At 36.8% G+C, this 21,627-nt stretch overlaps 1 protein-coding gene across 1 annotated transcript in view; it reads left to right on the top strand.

Moving 5' to 3' along the window:
- The window catches only part of ryr2b (ryanodine receptor 2b (cardiac)), a 47,600-nt gene extending 26,564 nt beyond the window's left edge, over positions 1-21,036 (top strand). The window contains 41 exon segments of the mRNA XM_016269918.1: positions 294-532; positions 1,473-1,554; positions 2,729-2,881; positions 2,952-3,241; positions 3,427-3,667; positions 3,748-3,835; positions 4,878-4,970; positions 5,258-5,428; positions 5,529-5,572; positions 5,617-5,755; positions 5,926-6,038; positions 6,259-6,355; positions 7,145-7,254; positions 7,731-7,782; positions 7,878-7,928; positions 8,133-8,232; positions 9,288-9,367; positions 9,509-9,585; positions 9,890-9,963; positions 10,060-10,140; positions 11,282-11,370; positions 11,573-11,701; positions 11,954-12,058; positions 12,175-12,256; positions 12,816-13,345; positions 13,427-14,131; positions 14,615-14,679; positions 15,436-15,571; positions 15,698-15,829; positions 16,013-16,201; positions 16,676-16,806; positions 16,960-17,002; positions 17,523-17,665; positions 17,860-17,920; positions 18,011-18,157; positions 18,363-18,497; positions 19,041-19,197; positions 19,512-19,576; positions 19,791-19,891; positions 20,581-20,632; positions 20,800-21,036. Coding sequence (XP_016125404.1) covers positions 294-532; positions 1,473-1,554; positions 2,729-2,881; positions 2,952-3,241; positions 3,427-3,667; positions 3,748-3,835; positions 4,878-4,970; positions 5,258-5,428; positions 5,529-5,572; positions 5,617-5,755; positions 5,926-6,038; positions 6,259-6,355; positions 7,145-7,254; positions 7,731-7,782; positions 7,878-7,928; positions 8,133-8,232; positions 9,288-9,367; positions 9,509-9,585; positions 9,890-9,963; positions 10,060-10,140; positions 11,282-11,370; positions 11,573-11,701; positions 11,954-12,058; positions 12,175-12,256; positions 12,816-13,345; positions 13,427-14,131; positions 14,615-14,679; positions 15,436-15,571; positions 15,698-15,829; positions 16,013-16,201; positions 16,676-16,806; positions 16,960-17,002; positions 17,523-17,665; positions 17,860-17,920; positions 18,011-18,157; positions 18,363-18,497; positions 19,041-19,197; positions 19,512-19,576; positions 19,791-19,891; positions 20,581-20,632; positions 20,800-20,895 — 5,668 coding nt within the window. The 3' untranslated portion in view covers positions 20,896-21,036.
- The last annotated feature ends 591 nt before the right edge of the window (positions 21,037-21,627 follow it).

The raw sequence follows: 21,627 nt of genomic DNA, 5'->3' as shown, positions 1-21,627 counted from the left end.
ATATATATATATATATATATATATATATATATATATATATATATACACTGTATATATATATATATAGCAACGAATTCAGAAAAAAAAGTATCATGTTTTCCAAATTAAGATGTTTTCAGCATTGATAATAATAAATGTTTCTTAAGAACCAAATCAGCATATTAGAATGAATTCTGAAGGATCATGTGACTCTGAAGACTTGAGTAATGGCTGCTGAAAATTCAAATAAATGCAGCCATGTGAGTGTAAAAGACTTTTTCTAAGGTCATTCTAATTTTTCTGTAATTGTCTAGGATGTTAATGAAAACAACTAACGAATCCGTCAGGCTGTCGCTGTGGTCGTTCTTTGAAGGCGCGGCAGAAGACCTCGAGCTAACGGTAGATAATGTGACCTGGGATGAGTATGGACTTAACCGAGCCCAAGGCAGGGGAGACAGTGAGGTCATAACGTACACCACCACCGCCCTGATCCCAGTGCTTACCACTCTATTCCTGCACGACGCCCAGAGGCAGCACGGAGGGGGACTGATCGGTAAGAGAGAACGAAAGTGGGCGGAATGGATGGAAGAAACAGCAGCAGCTAATTGGGTGAATAATGAATAGATTAGTGTGTCCTATGATGAATGAACAGATGGAGGGAAAATAAATGGAGGTTGTGGAAAGGCAGTGGAAAAATATTCACAAAGGTTTTGGGTTGAGCAGATCCCTTCCCTTTCCAGTTGCCAATTAGAGCGGCACTTGATTTCCTGTCTGCACAGGATTCAGCCCTGTGTTTGACCCCTCTTATGTTTGATCATGGGCATGTGTGTCTGGGTTTATATTTTAGTAGGCAATGTAAAGTTAAGGCATAAAGAATTGCAAAACACTTTAAACCGGCTTCTCTTCTGAATGGACTATTCTCAAAAAGGCCTCTATGCAATGACAAATCTCTTTAGGTTCAACTCAAATGTGCATTCAGTAATGTTTTATACTGTTTTGCACCAGATCCAAAGGAGTTGATTGTGAGAAAACATTCACTGTTTCGTCCAATGGCATTTGGTATTCGTTCACATTCTCTGTGACCAGAGAATTTTCCTCTTGATCATGACCTTATATTACTTCTATAAACAATCATCTTCACAAGTGTACTGGCAAGAGAAAACACTGTTTGCTCCACACTGCAGGACTGCAGCAGGCTTCTCTGCGATAAGAGCACTTTTGTAGAACAGCAGCATCATGTGTTGAATCATTCATACTGTACATTTTTGCTCTGTATGAACTCATTACCATTTCATTAGAAAAAATGTCACCCCTTTTACTCCTCTTTTGCAATTCAACTGTATTATGAATAAATCTCACACGCAGTTAGGATGAATCGTAGTAGAATCATTTTTTTATTTGCTCTGAACTTCAAAGATGCAAGAGTTCTTGCAAAAACGCTAGAAGAAAAAATATATGTATATTTTAAATATATGATTTTTTTTTTCTTTCAGTGGATGAAGTGCACTCCTGTTGCTACAGGATCCTCAGCTGTCTATACATTCTTGGCACCTGCAGTGGTACATTCATTGAGAGGTAACACTCTATCACAAGGATTATTTTACTCAAAAATGAAAATCCTGTCAGTATTTGCTATCGTGTTGTTTCAAACCCATGCTTTTATTTTTGTTGTTGGGAACATAAGGAATGGAGCTTTTTTTGTCTTATTCCATGCCTGTCAATTCCAAAAAATCATCATAAATGCACCTTTAAAGGGTCTATACTACTCTTGCACTATATTGCAAGTCTTCTAAGGTCATATGATGGGACAGACTGGAATTTGCTCTACTGATCAAAATGTTTTTCAAGAATTCTTTTATGATTACCATGCCAGGCATTATTTAATTAAAATACAGAAAACAGTAAAATTGAGAACTAAAATTACAATTTAAAATATCAATTTAAATTTAAACAATTTACAATTTAGAATTTTCTATTTAGACACATTGTGTATTTGATATATAATTAATTTTAACATGTAATTTATTCCTGCAATGGCAAAGCTGAATTTTCAGCATCATTACTCCAGTCTTCAGTGTCACGTGATCCTTCAGAAATCATCCTAAAATGATGATTTGGTGCTTGAGAATCATTTCCTATTATCGATCTTGAAAACAGTTGTGGTACTTGATATATATATATTTTTTCAGAAGAGGAACATTTTTCTGTGAAATCATCTTATCAGGTTATGTACAGTATATAGTAACAAGACATTGTGTCAAAATTGAAATGGAACAAAAATTTGAGGCTGCATCTAACACAAAAATATTGTATGACTTCACAAAACATGAAATATAATACAAGAGTTGTATGGACCAATTTATGGTACTTTAGTGGTATTTTTTGTCCTTTTTTGAAGATTTTCTGACATGGGCACTTTGAACTATATTCAAAATAACTGTGTAAATAATCTACTAAAAACCTATTGTGTTCTAGGCACAGACAAAAGCATGGTTTGGACATGATGTATCATCAGACATGATGACAAGGACATTTATTTTAGGGTGAACCAACCCTTTAACAAATGTTTTGTTCTTAGCAAATTGTGTTAATTAGGGTGTTTAGCTCTTATTATTTTATTGTGATTATATATTATTGTTATTACTTATTGTTCAGTTTGTCCTTATGAGACTTGTATGCTCCATAGTTATTAGCTCATGTCTAGGTTTATAGTTCATCTGCCGATCAGCCTTTATCTTTGTTTTGATAGGCAGAGGTCGGTCTTGGGGGAGTGTCTGGCTGCTTTATCTGCAGCCTTTCCTGTGTGTTTCTTGGAGCTGACTGACCTTCATTCCCTCTCCGACACTATGAGTAATGAAGAGAGTGAAGGTAAAGGCAAGAAAAGTTCAATAAAACACAAAAAGTTGAACACACTCACGTTGCCTCATGCTATTTTTCCTCATGGATTTTGGTGTGGTCTTTCTAGCTGGCAGAGCCTGTAGGCTCCTCCCCACTTTGCAGGAGGCTTTCTCAGAGGTTGAAGAGCTCGCAGAGGCAGGACCAGCGGCCCGTCATGCCCTTTTGACAAAGGTTACTGAGGTGACGCTTCCTCTGCTGTGTAGTTATGTCTCTTGCTGGGGGGAAGCTGATAACCAAGCATCCCAGGAGGGCCACTTTTCTTGTGTCACACCCCAGCATGCTAATGCCCTACTGGGTCACATCCTCTCCATCATCCACGCCCATCTGGGGACCGCAGACAGTGCTTTGATGAAACGTCTCGCAGGTAAGCTGGTCCCTCTAGAGAAGTGAATTATTATATTATGGGGATTTTAATGTGTTGTTGAAGCACTTATTTTAGAAAACCAACAGAAGTGCAGTACAAATTTTGTGATTGTAATGAATTCCAATTTGCAGTGGAAGGTACAAATATAACCATGAATGCCATAAAGAGCAGAGCATTTCTTTTAGTTTTTGGCCAGCCTCTCATCAGCAAGGCAGAGCCACACCTCCTGAAGAGCCACTTCCTGCCTTTGATGGAAAAGTTGAGGAAGAGGGCGGAGTCAGTTCTCCTGGAGGAGGAGCATTTGAAGACAGCGGGGCGTGGCGATGTCTCAGAGCAGGAGTTAGACATCCAGGAAAGGTTTACTGTGTTGGTCCAAGATATCTACTCATTTTACCCTTTACTCATTCCATTTATAGACCTCCACAGGTGAGAAACTGTGCCGTATTCAACCTGTTTTCAGTTTAAAATTCACTATTGGTTAATCTATTTGTGTTTGGTATCATTAGAATGAGTTGGCTGCGAGAGGTGGACGCAGATGCTGAGAAGCTTTTCTCCCTCGTAGCTGAAGTCTTCATTTTTTGGGCTAAATCTCATGTGAGCAACTCCCAGTCATATTTATGAAGATTTAATATCTAATATTTACTCTACTCCTTTTAAAGGGGTCATATAATGCAAAATTTAATTTTCATTTATATAAGTCAAAGAAAATCTGAAAATGTCCTGAAAAATTAGCTTCTTTTGAAGCTAAAATGGATGGAGCCTCACATATGACACATGAAAGAAAAAATATATATTGTGGTCACGGATTAGGAATTACGATTTATTAAATGATAGCCACGTTTTAGTAATTAATTGTCTTCATTTAGTGCAGTTGTGGCCACATTGTAGTCATTTGTGAACTAAATGAACTAAATTGAAACAAATTAGTACAACATGGCTGTAATTTAACTAAAACGAGGGAAAAATGTATCGAAGTTGGCCATGAATTAATAAATAGTTTGAATATATTTGTGGTCACAATATCTTTTTTTTCTTGCCATGTGCAGGGCTCCAAAAACATTTAAAATATATTCATTCCAAAATATTTTATTTTCTGCCATTAGCCCCTTGTTTTTGATTAACTGTGGCCACAAATGAACTAAATTGAAACAAATTAGTACAACATGGCTGTAATTTAACTAAAACGAGGGAAAAATGTATCGAAGTTGGCCATGAATTAATAAATAGTTTGAATATATTTGTGGTCACAATATCTTTTTTTTCTTGCCATGTGCAGGGCTCCAAAAACATTTAAAATATATTCATTCCAAAATATTTAATTTTCTGCCATTAGAAATCCAGCGCACAGATGCCTGTTTGAACACTAAATTCAAATAACGTAATAAGAAAGAATGATATTATAATTCTTTGTCTGACTAATGTTATAAAATGATGTCAGGGAAAAAATCAAATGATAAAACACACAAATTGTGAATTTCCCCTTTGTATCATCTATCTCTAAAAATGTACTTTATTATTTTTATGGTAAATGTTTATTTTTCGGGTAACATTTTTTTAATTTATTGATTTGTACCCTTTGTGCATTCATTAAACATTTTTTTAACATTTTGTCTTTTACACACTTGTTTTTGTTTAGAATTTCAAATGGGAAGAACAGAACTTTGTTGTTCAAAATGAAATCAACAACATGGCATTCCTGGTGAACAGCAGCAAAAGCAGGATGTATAAGGTCTCTTCATTTCACTAATACTGTATTACTTGTTTTGAACACATTCAGTTTTTCCCTTCATTAACTCTCTAAATGACCATGTAATACATTTTGCTTTCTAGTTCCTCTCAATCCTGTCCAAGTTTGCTTTGTCCTAATTTTTTACACTCTTCTTTGAAAATAAATTAATCTTTGACCTGTAATCTTAGAGGCCTGCAGGGACTTTAATAAACGCCCAAGTCATTACTCAACCCAAATATGCTGTTCAATAATATTGAATGAATCTAAATTGTATGATTTTCCATTAGGGAGGGGTGTGCAACCAGGAGAGGAGAAAGGTGAAGAGGAAGGGTGATTGTTACTCCACACACACCTCTCTCATTTTGGCGGCACCAAAAAAACTCCTCTCGGTTGCCATGAATGGATGTTGCCATGGCTATCAGGGCCTGGTCACTCATGCCAAAAGCCGTTTCTCTCAGGTACATCTGTAATGACAATGTTTGCTAAATCAATCCATTCCTCATCTTGAAAATATTGTAATTCTTTTTCCTGACACTTCAAACATTCATCTGCTTCTAGAGGGACACAGAGGATGAGGTCAGAGCGTACATTCGCAGCAACCTGCAACAGGTGAGCCAGAAGACAACTTGTGAAAGAGCTGATAAAGTTCTGTGAAAATTCTATTTGAGCCTCCTCACCTGGCTTTTCTTTTTTCTTTTTGCCAGGATCTGTGTGAATACTCAGTAGATCCCCTCAGTGTTGAGAGGATCTTAAGCATCGCTCGTGTTCTTTTCCATCTGGATCAGGTTAGACTGGGAATGAATTACTACAAATGATTGCAAATGATAATTGATGGCACATATTGTATATAAATACATTCAAACATGAACCAGTGCAGTTCATTTTTTTGTTCAGTTCAGATTTTTGTATGGTTCTTTTCTAGTAAATGGTTTACATAAAGATGTGTTTCTGTCAGGTGGAGCGCCCTCAGAAGACGAAGAGGGCAGTGTGGCATAGGATGTTGTCTAAGCAGAGGAAACGGGCTGTAGTTGCTTGTTTGAGAATGGTTCCTTTGTACAATCTCCCCAGGTTTGCTGCAAAGAGAGTTATGACAAGTGCATTTACTCTTTATATTGCATTATGAATTACCCAAGTTATAAAAGCTGAAGGCAGCCGAAATACTTGTGAATTGCAACGTTGTTGAACTAACTCCGATAAAGAGGACATTCTGTCATATTCCTTATCTTTCATTGGGCTGAAACCAATATTAATTACTAGCTTTTAACATGAAATGTGTCTTTTTCTGCAGGCACAGAGCGGTGAACCTTTTCCTGCAGGGTTATGAGAGAGTCTGGCTGAAGGCAGAGCGTGACTCACCTGAGGACAGACTAATTGAGGATTTGGCTGTGAGTGTGTTTCTGATTGGCTGTGTTCCCCAGTTGAGCTGTTTAATCATAACGTATGTGTAGCCCAACCTGGGGTACGTTTCCCAAAAGCAACTAAGTTCTGTCATTACCAATAGAGTTACTTGGAACTTACCACCATAGTTAGCTAACGATGCTTTTGGGAAATGAACCCCTGGAAGACTAATTCACCGCAGGTTCCCTTGGGAGTTTTTGTAATGGGTTTTTTGAATAGCAGTTTTCAATTTATGAGTGCCATTAATATTACCACAATGATGTAAGTTTATGTACTCGACAGATCTACAATAAAAATGTTAAGCAGCACAATTGTTTTCAACATTGATAATAATAATCTGTTTCTTAAGCCTCAAATCAGCATATTAGAATGACTTCTGAAGGATCGTGTTACACTGGTAACTATATTATAATGGCTGCTGAAAATTCAGCTTTGCCATCACAGCAATATATTACATTTGAAAATATATTAAAATAGAAAATAGTTATATTAAATTGTAATAATATTTCACAAAATTACAGTTTTTTTTTACTGTATGTTTGATCAAATAAATGCAGCACTGGTGAGCTAAAGAGACTTAAAAAACCTTACCGATCCCAAACGTTTGAACAGTAGCGTAACTGTTTAATTTATGTTGTAGAACAAAATGGGACAGTCTCTTCTAGCTATGTGAAACACAAATAGTAAGAATACATAAAACATTCCAGATAGAACCCAAGGCTATATATGAGCTTTTTTTGATTTTATAGTAATAGGAATTCTTTTATACCCATCAGAAAGCAACTCATGTAGAGATCCTAAAGGAGGGAGCGGAGCAGAGAAACAACATCGATCCACTCCGTCAGCTTATCAATCTCTTCAGTCAAAGTGCCTTGACTGAGAGGAGGTTTGTATGTGTGTGTTTGAGTGTGATTGATTCATGCATTTGTTTTGCGTTTGCATGTAGATCAAGGCTAACCATTTTAAACATAATTTTAGCAAGTATTTCAGCTCTGTTTGAAAACCTAGGAAGATGTCTACAATGGAAGCAACCTAACCGACTTTTTTCATATAAGACCCACGAGATATTTGGCTAGCACTGTTGATTGCAGTTAGCATGTCATTAAGCTAACAAATCAGAAAAAATATTATGTATCACACGCAAATATTGGTTGAAACTGTGCATTTTAATGTAGAACTGTTTTCTATCAATATATTTACTAAAAAGTATATGTATATTCAATTGCCTTTTTATATGTGATGTGTAAAATCTTTAACGCTGCCTTAAATTTTGGTCTTTCCATTGGAGCCGTGCCTGAAAATGATAAAGTTGTGAAACACATCTTAACCCTCCTGGTTCACTCTTGTCACTTGTATCTACAGTAAGCTTGAGGATGATGACCAGTATATGTGCTATGCTGACATCATGGCCAAGGTAAGAAGCTCTGCTAGGACATTCTGAGCAAAATCTTTCCTTTTTGCCACAAAACACATGCAGCGTTCAAGCTAAACTGTAATTCTGCATTGCAGAGTTGCCAAAGTGAGGAAGACCAGGATGAAGATGGCCTGAAGTCATTTGAGGTGAGCAATGGAAATGAAGGGAATCTGAGTTGTTATTGATTTAATTGTAGGAGAAAAGTCTGAGGATGCTGACACAGTTATGTACTGTATTTGGGTTCATTAATTACGTAATCAATGATTGACTTCAGGAATAATATACTTGAGAAACAGTTGGTATGTTTTATTTCTTAGTGAATTGAATGAGTTACTAATTAATTGTCTTAGGAAAAAGAGCTGGAAAAGCAGAGGCTGCTATATCAGCAGGCCCGACTTCATGAACGCGGAGCTGCTGAGATGGTCTTACAGAACCTCAGCGCCAGCACAGGTATCAGTCAAAACAAGGGGGTCCATGGAGAAAAAGCAAGATTTTTATTTTTATTTATTTATTTATTTTGTTGCCAAAAATGTCCCAGTTAACATATTAGGATATTAACGGAATTTGTTTAACAGTAATTCTTACATCTATCGAAATTGATATTACTGTTTCATATTACTGTTACTGTTTCATCATGAGATTACTAAAATATTTTTATTCTTTTGACAACCCTATTTTTTAACAAAAAGTGTTTTAAATATGTACTGTATATATAAAATATTATCATAAATAATTATAAAGTAACACAAAAAAAATGTAAATCAGCTATTTCTCACACCATATAAATGTATCACTATACATGAAAATATACTATATATATACTATATAGACAGTATTTTTATAATATTTATGAAAGAAGTTTTATGCTCAACAAGGCTGCATTCATTTAATCAAAAATGCAGTTAAGACTATAATATTGCAAAATATTGTTACAATTGAAAATGACTGTTTTTTATTAGAATATTTTAAAATGTAGTTTATTCCTGTGATGGCAAAGCTGAATTTTCAGCAGCTATTACTCTACATGTGAGTGTCAAATGATCCTTCAGAAATCATGCTGATTTATGCTGATTTGGAGTTCAAGAAAAATTCTTATTTTTATCAATTTTGAAAATAGTTCTGCTTAATATTTTTGTGGAAACTGTAAACATTTTTTCAGGATTCTTTGATGAATAAAATGTTAAATGAACAGCATTTATTGGAAATAGAACCTTATAAATGTTTTTGCTGTCATTTTGATCAATTTAATGCAACTTTCCTTAATACAAGTATTCTTTTTTTTTTTTTTTAAAGAAGCTTTCATTACATTTTTGAAAAATGGTTCCTCATAGGGGGATCATCATATTTGGGGGTTGTTGGCATCAAAAAGATTGAAAACCCCTGGTATAAGACACAGGTCACCATTCATATCTTTATCCTGATATCTTGAGTCAGCTGCATATGACTTTTATTATTGTCAGTGCTCAAATGTTATTCTGTTAAGTTGGATGTGATATTTGAACCAGGTGATATGGGGCCTATGGTAGCAGCCACATTAAAGCTGGGCATTGCAATCCTGAATGGAGGAAACACGTCTGTCCAGCAGGTAGGTTTGAAAAGGTCAGGCTGGATTACAGATATGTTTGGGCGATAACGCAAAACCCCCAAAATGTTGACATTTACCACCAAAACCAACTTTTATATAACAACTTCATGTTCAATCTCTCTGTTGTTGAATTCTCCCTAGAAAATGCTGGATTACCTGCGACAGAAGAGAGACGTGGGCTTCTTTCACAGTCTGGTCGGCTTAATGCAGTCTTGCAGGTTCAGCTGTTATTTGCTAATGCATTGTGAGACATTTCCCTGACAGAAGCAGCTGCTCAAACCACCTAAAAGTGGAGAAATGCTTTGTTCACTCATTTATCGCCGTCACCCTGCTCCTGTGTTCAATTTCAAAGTTACTTGGTATAATCAAGAGAAACGAACATCGTTTTACATCACTTTTTTCCCTTTCAATCTGTTCCTTTGCTGTGATTGGAAGTGTCTGTTGAGTGTCTGTGTTAGTTTGTATTTTAAAAAGAAGAGGACTGTGGTCTTGATGTTGCTGTTGTAATTCTGTGTGTCACAGCGTGTTGGATTTGAACGCATTTGAGAGGCAGATCAAAGCAGAGAGTTTAGGAGTGGGTGCTGAGGACAATTCAGGTAAATCCCAGACATCAGAAGAGGCAGATATTTTCTTTTTATTGACATTGATTTGCCTGTACTGCATTTTGCTTTCTCCTTCTCTCTCTTTCTCAGGCGATAGAGTAATGGCAGATGAACAGCTGACCTGTGATCTTTTCCGATTCCTCCAGCTTCTTTGTGAAGGCCATAATACTGGTTAGAACAAACATAATGTTTTTAGTTTTTGTTTAATAGTGCAAGGTTCTTTTGTACTATGTCTATCAAAGCCAACAGGTGATGTGGAATATGCTTAAAATGCTTAAAATGCTTTCTCCTATCCAACTTTAACCATACTAAAAGTAAGCCATTAGTAGACTGATTTCCCTAAAGAGTGCATGCACTGTAGTCCTACAAAACCATGGTCCATCATATCAGCAGCTGGCTCAAGCAATGGCAGTATGGGAATTATTCTACCTTCAAAAGTTGGTGGTCGGTAAGATGTGTTTAAGATGTATGATGTTACAGAATATATCTATTTCAAATATTCACAAAAATATTAAGCAATACAGCTGTGTTAAACATTGATAATAATGTTTCTTGAGTGCCAAATCAGTATATTAGAATGATTTCTGAATGATGATGTGACACTGAAGATTGGAGTAATTAACAGCTGCTGAAAATTCAGTTATATTCAGTAATATTACATTCTAAAGAATTTTTAAATGGTAATGATGTTTTACAATATTACTGATTTACTGTATTTTTACTGTATTTATATATTAGTTTACATATCTGCACACTCTGAATCACAAAGTATTGTGAGTAAGCTGACAAGTATGTAAGTAAAAAAGTAAATAAATACATAAATAATTTTCAAATGATATTGTTTTTTAAAACCAAGTTCAAGCATTTAAGTCAGCTTTAAATCAGGTTTTTAAGATGAGAAATTCAGTCAAGTGTTTTAAAACTTTTGATTGGCAGTATAAATCAAATCCAGGTGAGACGTCTAACAGTATTTGATTGTATTTAGAAGTGGATTATATTGTATTCGGAACTTGACATGTTTGAAATATCACCAATAAGCAAAAACCACCGTTGGCAGTATTGGAAGCCCACTGGTGCACTGCAGCTGCAGGCTAGCAACCAAAACATGTTTGTTGTTTTGTTTTGTATCGTCAAAAAGAAAATGAATCCACAACATTGCAAAAGGAAAAACAGTCTGTACATTCTGAATGTAAGATTAATTAAATCATTGGATTATTTATTATTGAGCTCTATTTTGCACATATTAATCTTAAACAGCATCAATATTCTGGTCTATTTTTGTAAAAACTGGGGACTGAAATTTCCCCCACAGACTTCCAGAACTACCTGCGGACTCAAACTGGAAACAACACAACGGTCAACATCATCATCTCCACTGTGGACTATCTGCTCAGGGTTCAGGCAAGCCCAATGAACATTTTTAATGTAATATACATGAAAAGGAATGAAAAATGCATGGTTTCAGAACCAGATGGAGAAGGGCCCAAAACAGTGAGACAGAGCTTGTCGCCAAATAATATTTCCATAAACCATTCACTGCTGACAGGCCACCTCCATTTTGTTTGTCTGATACTGAGAATGATGGATGGCCTCATATCTACAGGAGTCCATCAGTGATTTCTACTGGTATTATTCAGGGAAGGATGTGATTGATGAGCGTGGTCAGCACAACTTCTCCAAAGCCATCAGCGTGGCCAAGCAGGTGTTCAACACACTCACTGAATACATTCAGGTAAATGCACATAAGCAAATGAAAATGTGCTTTGTCAAATTGTAGAGATACTGACTAATATTTGATAACTGTATGTCCTAAGATTCTGTTATTCTCTCCTTTTTAATGTTTTATTTCAAATAAATGCATCTCAGAGGCCAAATGCCACACCTGCTGTGTCTGTCTTTGTTCACACACCACAATGTGGTGTTTTTATGTTGTGAAGCAACTAGTTTCACTAATATCAATTACATTTTTAATTGCCTAATTTAGGGTCCGTGTACAGGAAACCAGCAGAGTTTGGCCCACAGTCGTCTGTGGGACGCTGTAGTTGGCTTCCTCCATGTGTTTGCCCATATGCAAATGAAGCTTTCTCAGGTTAGTCTATAGACATATTACTTTCAATCTTATGTGCTAATTTATTCATTGCAAAGAAAAATGTAGGAAACTCAAGAGAATAAAAGAAAGTAAAGAATGGTGTTTTGCGTCTGCAGGATTCTAGCCAAATAGAGCTGCTGAAGGCTTTGATGGACTTACAAAAAGACATGGTGGTAATGCTGCTTTCCATGCTTGAAGGTAGGAGAATCTTATTTTTAATGCTTTTCCATGCACTTCTTCTTTTGCTTCTTAGAAATGTGGCATTGTTGATTTTCCAATCAATGTTAATATACTAATATCAGTATACTGAGTCTGTTTTACATTTTGTTGGATACACAAACAGAATTGTGCTTGTTTTCATACCAACTGTGAAACTGTATTGGCATCCATATGACTGTAAGCCCACCTTTGCACCAACCAAATTCCGAAGTCCGCTCCAAAAGCTGTAGTGTGAACAAGTCTAAGTGTCCTGCAGTCATTTTGAGCATGTCAAGTCACCTTTATTTTTATAGTGCTTTGTTTCAAAGCAGCTTCACAATATTAAACAGGAAAGTAACAGAATAACTGATGCAAACTTTAAAAATGATGCAAATCCAAAATTCTGCAATAATAGAATAATAGTGTTATTATTCAGCTCCAGTCAGTTCAGTGTTGGTTCAGTTCAGTAACTGTAAAGTTAATCAATTATGAAACAAGTTCAATTCAGTGATAAGCAACTCCACTGAAGACATACATAAATATGTCTTTGTGTTTCTAGGAAATGTAGTGAATGGGACCATTGGCAAACAGATGGTAGATATGCTAGTAGAATCATCCAGCAATGTGGAGATGATCCTCAAGTTCTTTGATATGTTCCTCAAACTCAAAGACCTCACGTCATCCGAATCCTTTCGTGAATACGACCCAGACAGCAGAGGGCTCATTACCAAAAAGGACTTCCACCGAGCCATGGAAGGTTTCAAGCACTACTCTCAATCAGAGATCCAGTTCCTGTTATCCTGTGCAGAGATGGCGGAAAGCGAGCTTCTGGATTACCCAGACTTTGTGACACGATTTCATGAACCGGCCAAAGATATTGGCTTTAACGTGGCTGTTCTTCTGACCAATCTGTCTGAACACATGCCAAATGATGGCCGCTTGCAGAATTTCCTAGAGCTGGCGGACAGCGTGCTTAAGTATTTCCATCCTCACCTGGGAAGGATTGAAATCCTGGGCAGCGGGAAACGGATCGAAAGGGTCTACTTTGAGATCAGCGAATCCAGCCGGACACAGTGGGAGAAACCACAGGTATTAAGCAATCATTTGCTTATGTGCTTTTGTGGTCTACTAATGTGTGTCTTATACGAATGCGTGTTCTCAATGATTCAGGTGAAGGAGAGCAAACGGCAGTTCATCTTTGATGTTGTGAATAAGGGCGGAGAGAAGGAAAAGATGGAGCTATTTGTCAACTTCTGTGAAGACACCATCTTTGAAATGCAGCTTGCTGCACAAATATCTGGTTCAGAGAGTGGAGAGGAACTGAAAGCAAAGGATGACAAGGTGGAGAAGAATGAAAACCTTGCTGAAGACAACAGGATAACCAAAGACTTTAGATGGTTTTCCATAAGGAACATCGGAAAACACTTAAAAGGGATAACCATCAGGAGTATCATCTCAGTGATGTTCTCTTTCTTCCACAATGCTCTGTTGTTTATCACTCGTGCCTTTTTAGGTCTGGTTTGGTTCTTCCTTTATCTGCTCTACCACATCTTCTTGAGTGGATGGATTATTGACGTGGCTAAAGAAATGAAACTGGCTGACCTTTTAGGTGACCTTCGGGATCCTACCATGGTTGAGACCATAGGGTTTGGAGAAGGGGTGGTTAGAGAGAATAATACGTGTCATACACGTGCCTTTTCTTCTCGCGGTGATCTTAGAGGGATGAGTCTGGATCTGTCTGCAGTGTCTAGGGACCCACAGCTTCTCACAGATATTTTCGGCTTGTGTTTGAAGAAGGAAGGAGAAAAGTACACACTGTCGAGCAGAGACCAACATGGCAGTCTGGATGGATTTCTAAACACGTCCAAATATCAGGTCAATAGTCTTGAGTATACCATTGTCAGTTTACAAAAGTATAAAAGATTTCAAGTCTTTTAAATAGTTTATGAAGTTGACATCTATGTCTAATTGGACATTTATTTTAACATTTGTGGACATTTGTGTCCACTTTAAAAAAATTTGTCCAATAAATTGACATTTATGTATACATGTGTTCAATAAGCAAATGTGTCCACTTTGAGCATTTGTGCTTACAAAAGTATAAAAGATTTCAAGTCTTTTAAATAGTTTATGAAGTTGACATTTATGTCTAATTGGACATTTATTTTAACATTTGTGGACATTTGTGTCCACTTTAAAAAATTTGTCCAATAAATTGACATTTATGTATACATGTGTTCAATAAGCAAATGTGTCCACTTTGAGCATTTGTGTCCAACCAGCCAACATTTTTGTCTCTTTAGTCTCTGTCCATTTATGAAATTTACTGTATGTCTTTTTTGTTAACGTTACAAACAGGTGGACATCTGTGAGGAGAATTTTCACGAGGTGCAAGAGGAGGATTCAGAGACTAAGAAAGCTTTGTAAGTGCTCCAGACTGAGGAGAGATAAAACTCTGAAAACAGGAAATACTGCTGTTTTAACAGGGCATACCGCTGATTTTTAGCTTTCAAGTGTATCATTACTCTACCCCACGGGAAGCTCAAGGAACATACTGTATGAAGAGATCTTTTAATTTTCTCGATTGTACCCTTGAGTACAAAGGATGTTCAGGCCCTGCACAATTCAAAGGGTGTGAAAATAAAATATTATTGAAAGTTGGGAATTACTGTTACTCCCACAGAAGATTAACAAATACTTCACATTGAATAAAAATTCAATTACTTTTGACATGATGACTTGTTAGATGGTATGAATAAAAAACATACACCCTGACCAGTGTAGTCTGATTTCTGAGTCTCATGAGCTGGTTTGAATCAGTCTAAAACACTAACTCTGTTCAAAGGTTTGTCAGTAAATGATAAAAAAAAAAAAAATTATACTAATACTTTTATTCAGCAAGGATTCAATAAATTGATTAAATGACAGTAAATACATTTACAATGTTATTTAGAATAAATGCTGCTCTTTTGAACTTTATTTTCATCAAATAAAAAAGTATCATGGTTTCCACAAAAATATTAATCAGCACAAGCATTTTCAACATTGAAAACACAGAAAATTGAAAAAAATGTTTCTTGAGCACCAGATTAGCATATTAGAATAATTTCTGAAGGATTATGTGCCGTTTGTGAGTGCATTGCAAAAAATGCCTAAGATATTGCATTTAAATTTGGCAGTGATGAGGACAAACATAAAGGGGAAAAGAAGCCTAAACGGAGACTTAGAAAGCTCAGCTCTTCAAAACCAGATGAGACAGAGGTCCAGGAATCAGCTGTTTGGAAAACTATCTGCTCTCATAGCACCAAACTGCTGGTATGTTTCTCTCTCTGTCTGTTGTTTTCCAGCTGCACAATACAAGCTACTAACAGATGTTTAACCATATGGACTTAAACAACCATATGTGATCTGATGACCTACAAGTATGTCTTTTCTCTGCAGAACTGTTTTGCAAGAAATTTCTACAACATTAGATTGTTGGCTCTGTTCTTTACTTTTGCCATCAATTTTATTCTTCTGTTCTACAAGGTGAGTATTGATTTCCCTGCTAAAACATCAGATTGAATGTTGTTGGTCAGGCTGGTCTGTTTTTATGTTTTTAGGCCACTTGGATTGAGAAACCAGCTGAAAGAACTGAGTAGTTCTGGCTTGTCCAGATACTAGCCAAACCAGTTTAAACCATTTTAAACCAGCTAACACAGTAAACCACGCAAACCTAGATTTGACCAAAAACATCAATATCATTATTTTATTTAGGTTTCGTCAACCATTGATGAGGATGAAGATGTGGAGATCGCTCTTCGTGACGACAGCACCAAGGATTCACAGGAAGTTTATTTTGAACTAGAAGAGAAAAGTGGCTACATGAAAATGATTCTTCATAGTCTGGCTGTCCTGCATACACTCATCTCACTCTGTTGTATCATCGGCTACTACTGTCTGAAGGTTATACACACCTCACACACACACACCTCACGCAACACAACAGGCACCTAAGTTTTGTGCAAGTACCCACTATATTTCTTATGGTGAAACTAAAAACATGTCTTTGATAGACTAAATAATGCCTTCACCTTTCTGGCTTTTGTTAGACCTCTTAGAAATACAGTGGGTCTGAAACCAGTAATGAAATACTGTAGTAATTTCAACACATGAAAAACTTCATGTTTTTCAGCATGATTTGAGATTATTCAAAGAGCATCTGGAAAATCTGACCATCTGTACAAAGAGTCACTTGATCAGTGCCACAAATAAGTGACCTAGAAATGTGCGAAATCAGAAATATTTGTATTCATTTTAGGTCATAGGTCCTTAAATTTTCAGATTTCAAAATTCAAATCAATCGTTCATTTACAGGTTTAAAAATCATTTTAATATGGTCTAATCCAACTAACTTGATCATCATCTGACCCTTGACAGGTTCCTTTAGTCATTTTTAAGCGAGAAAAGGAGCTGGCTCGTAAACTGGAGTTCGACGGACTCTATATCACAGAGCAACCTTCTGAAGATGACATTAAAGGCCAGTGGGACAGAATGGTCATCAATACACCGTAAGAGCTGTTTGACTGTCTCATAAAGGCTCACATAAGCATTTTTAAGCATTGAAACAGTGGAAATCTTCTATATGAATTTCTGCATGAACAGTGATTGTCACTTTTTGCACCACTTCAGTATTATTTTCTGTTTTCTTTGCTGTTTTTCAGATCATACCCAAGTAATTATTGGGATAAATTTGTGAAAAGGAAGGTAAGATGAACAAATGAAATATTTACTCAAAAAATTTAGCTTCAAAACCATTTAAGAACATAATAGTATGACAGTATCTCACAACTCAAACATTCTGACTCTTGCAGTATTCATGTTAATTTTACTTTCAAAACAGTTGTTGATTGCCAGAGTGTTGCTATGCAGTTGCTAAGTTGTTCTGATTGGTTGCTGGTGGTTATTTACAGGCTCGCTCACAAGTGTCAATGACATTCAGTCTCAGGTCCCTCTTTCAGTGTCAGTCAGTGGGATGCTTCCTATTTGTCATCCGTCTGGTGGAAATCATAAACCCTGTGTCTATAAGTAACAGCAGACATATAATATATAAGACACAATAAGACACGTGCTTTGAGATATCGTTCATATCTGTAGCATGAACTGTGTGGGATGAATAATGTGCTGAATTTAATACTTGGGTTCAGCCCAACTAATAATGCTTTGCTCCCTGAATGTGTAACAGTAAGCTGTTTGATTTATTCTGTGATGGCTTTCCGTGCTGCAGGTGATGGCGAAATATGGAGAGCTGTATGGATCGGCACGCATCAGTGAGCTGCTGGGTTTGGATAAAGCTGCTCTGGACTTCAGCTCAAAGGCTCAGGAGAGCAAGAGACCCGTGCAAAAGGTTGCCCTGTGAGTAACGACCCTGTGACCCCGTCTTCCCTATTTACCATATTTATTTCACCAGCCAAACCAGCTTCTGTTCAGCAAAACAGCCCAATCAGTTCATCTGCAGAGATTGAAAAAAGGATTTCAGTGTGTGCCAGATGATGGCAGCAGCGTTCAATACGATAGGCTTAAAATAAATCAAATGAATCATTCTCATGTTTTCACAGCTTCAGATTAAACACCATTGATGTGAAGCATCAGATATGGAAGCTAGGAGTGGTTTTCACTGACAATGTAAGATCCCTGACTCTTTGAACACTCAACATATTAGACCTGAAGGAACTGGTCAAGTCTGAAATGAAATTGTGTTTTTCTTTCTCTCAGTCCTTCCTTTACCTGGCCTGGTATATGTTTGTGTCAGTTCTGGGTCATTATAACAATTTCTTCTTCGCTGCCCACCTGCTAGACATCGCCATGGGCTTCAAAACGCTGCGCACCATTCTGTCATCTGTTACACATAATGGCAAACAGGTAATACATTCAGTTTATGTTTGTGTGTCTATACAAAGGCCCCAAAATGTATTTAGACCCTCAAGTCACTTAAAAAATATGAATGTCATTGTAATAAATAAAACATATATACTAGACTTAACTGGTCAAATTAAATTTTTATTTATTAAAAAAAAAATCAAAATCTCACTGACGTCAAATGTTTGAACAGTAGTATATATTTCAGCTGGTTTTGACAGTGGGATTGTTGGCTGTGGTTGTGTATCTCTACACCGTGGTTGCCTTTAACTTCTTCCGCAAATTTTACAACAAAAGCGAAGACGGTGAACCAGTGGATATGAAATGTGATGATATGCTCTCAGTGAGTATCCCTCTTTTATCATTAACTTAAACTAATGTTCAAAGGTTTGAGGTTTATTTTTTTAATGAAGTCCTCATGCTCACCAACGCTGCATTTATTTGATCAAAAATACAGTAAAAACAGTAATATTGTAAAATATTACTACAATTTCAAAGGTAATTTATTCCTGTGATGGCAAAGCTGAATTTTCAGCAGCTGTTTCACATGATCCTTCAGAAATCATTCTAATACGCTGATTTGGTGCTCAAGAAACATTTCTTATTATTATCAATGTTTGAAAACAATTGTGCTGCTTAATATTTTTTTGTGGAAACTGTGGTACATTTTTTCATGATTCTTTGATGAACAGAAGGTTCAAAACCAACAGCATTTATTTGAAACAGAAATCTTTTGTAACATTATAAATGACTTTACTGTCACTTTTAATCAATTCAATGCATCCTTGCTGAATGAAAGCATTTATTTCTTTCTATTGTGACTGTGCAGGAATAAAGCAAAAACGAGTGACTAAATCTGTAAATATTAATGTTCATGTGTGCGTAGTGTTACATGTTTCACATGTACGTTGGCGTGCGAGCTGGAGGAGGGATTGGAGATGAAATCGAAGACCCGGCCGGTGACGAGTTTGAGTTCTACCGTATCATCTTCGACATCACTTTCTTCTTCTTCGTCATCGTCATCCTCCTTGCCATCATTCAGGGTAAGAGACCGAAATTGCGAATAACACTTGAAATAAATGATATGTGCACCAAATTTCAATAAGGACAATGAGCCGAAGTGTTCGGTTTGAATTGTTTAGTTTGTCCTCTAACACTAGTCATGCTGAGTAGCACTGGAGAGCTTCATTAAAAAGATCACGCTCTCACATGTTGAGAGGGGTTTATGGGAAGAGATCTGAGGACTGTATGATGCTAGAGGATTGTCTTATGCCTGGGGTGGAATGATACTCAGGATTCAAATGTTTGGCGTAAGCTTAATTGTGTTTGTGACTGGTCTGTTGTCATCATCTGAAAGGTCTGATCATTGATTCATTTGGCGAGTTGAGAGACCAGCAGGAGCAGGTTAAAGAGGACATGGAGGTGAGTTTTCACATTAACATCCTGAATCCATTCAGATTTATGACGTCTGTCATCTTTTGTTCCTATTAACACACTAAATTATTCATATTTTATTTCTCTGTGAGTAAATACGTCATTAATCTATGTCAGCCGCTCTTCGGTGTAGCTGTGGGTTTTATGCTAATTGATCATGAATAATTAAACAGTGAATGTGGCGTCTGATTTTTTCCTGCAGACTAAGTGTTTTATCTGTGGCATTGGGAGCGAGTATTTTGACACGGTGCCCCATGGCTTCGAGTCGCACACGTTGCAAGAGCACAACCTGGCCAACTATCTGTGAGTACAAGAGACGTTAAAAACAGGTCAGAGATCAGTAATGCCTCTTTTCCATCATCCTTTTTTTCAGTCACAATTTTAAAGGCAGTATTCTGGTGGAAAATGAGTCTGTTGAGCAGCTGGTCAGGACAGAGAGCTAGTCTCATGTAGCCAGACCTTCATACTGATGGCAGAAGGTCTGGTCTTCATCGCAGCTTTTATTGGCCAAGTTCCGCCCAAGAGGACGTCTGATTGACATGTAAAGCTACCGCTCACAGTTGTAAAGTCAATGTCCCTACAATACCAGGCCGGAGTGTAATTCAGGATCGTCATACAAGTTTACTGCAACAATGGTGCTGAGAACTTCACATACATTTGAAAATCCAGCATTTTGGTCCTGATAAGCGAGCATTGTCACAGTTGTAATCACGACAGCTTTGTTTCCAGGCGGACTTGCTAAAGAGCGTGACACATAATCTTCTGGAAATCCTGTAGAATTCAACCAATCAGATTTTGACTTTGAAATTCCAGAAGTTTCTCCCATTTTGTGTTGTTCAGCCAACAGTCTGTAGATGGGATGTCTAAGGCTGAGATTAACAGAAAGCATGTCATGTTACTAGAAAATACTGTGATGCGGGGTAAAATGGAATACTTGTTTCCTTTTTTGCTGAAAAAAATTACATTTGTTTTGTGTTTTGTTTGCCATTTAGGTTCTTTCTGATGTATCTCATCAATAAGGATGTCACAGAACATACCGGACAGGTACAGCTTGCCATGAACCTTTATTGAAAAGAGATATTTGGACAATTTCAGAGTGAAAGATGCGTGCTTAATAATACATTCAAATGTGAAACCACTGACAAATGAACCTTGAGATACACTATATATTATAAAATGAACTGTGACTGCTGCACTTTGTAACACAACAGGAATCATACGTGTGGAAGATGTTCCAGGAACGCTGCTGGGAGTTCTTTCCTGTTGGAGACTGTTTCCGGAAACAGTATGAGGGTCAACTCAGCTGAAGAATTCCATGTCTGTAATGTTTCCTCTGATAATTAGAAGCTGGTGTGTGACTCAGTACTGTTTTGAATGCTTATTTTTTCAACACCACATATTTATTTTAGTAATATATTGTATTGTTGAATTTAAGAAACCAAGTTGATGCTGCACTTTTTGGACATATAGAATGCAATTTTATGTAATCTGTCACTTTGGATTGAATGCAAGTAGTATAAATGAAAATGTGGTATTTCTTTAGCTTGAAACGTTACAGAACCCATGTAAATGTTCACAGTTAACCAACATTAAACTGAAAATATTAGTAAACTGCTAGATTTGTAAATCTTTGGTATTTGTATTGATATATCATTCATGACTGTAACACAAACAGTGCAGGGCGATTAGGTTAATAAAGTTTTTGCACTCATTTGCACTTCAGTTATTTTTTAATCAGTATTCTTGTTTTCCAGTCAAAATATCTAAACATTCTTAAAATATATACTGTAAGTGTATTCAATTGTTTGCCTCTTACATCCCTTTCTCTTTACTTGCTTATCTTTTCATCCACCGTCAGCCTTCTCCCGTTCCTCACCTTATTTTCAAAAAGCACTCCATCCTCTCCGCTTCTCATCTCTCTCACCTCCTGTCTGTGTGTCTGTCTCTCTCTCTGTCTTCTGTGTGAGAGGCAGCACTCAGCTCCTGAGCGTGAAATTAAACGCCAGCCCACATCACATGCAGCTGGTCGAGTTTTTGCC

The sequence above is a fragment of the Sinocyclocheilus grahami genome, unplaced genomic scaffold (genome assembly GCF_001515645.1).
Source record: "Sinocyclocheilus grahami isolate Dianchi unplaced genomic scaffold, SAMN03320097.WGS_v1.1 scaffold54.1, whole genome shotgun sequence".
NCBI classification, from domain to species: Eukaryota; Metazoa; Chordata; class Actinopteri; order Cypriniformes; family Cyprinidae; genus Sinocyclocheilus; species Sinocyclocheilus grahami.
This window is presented reverse-complemented; position numbering and strand designations above follow the sequence as displayed.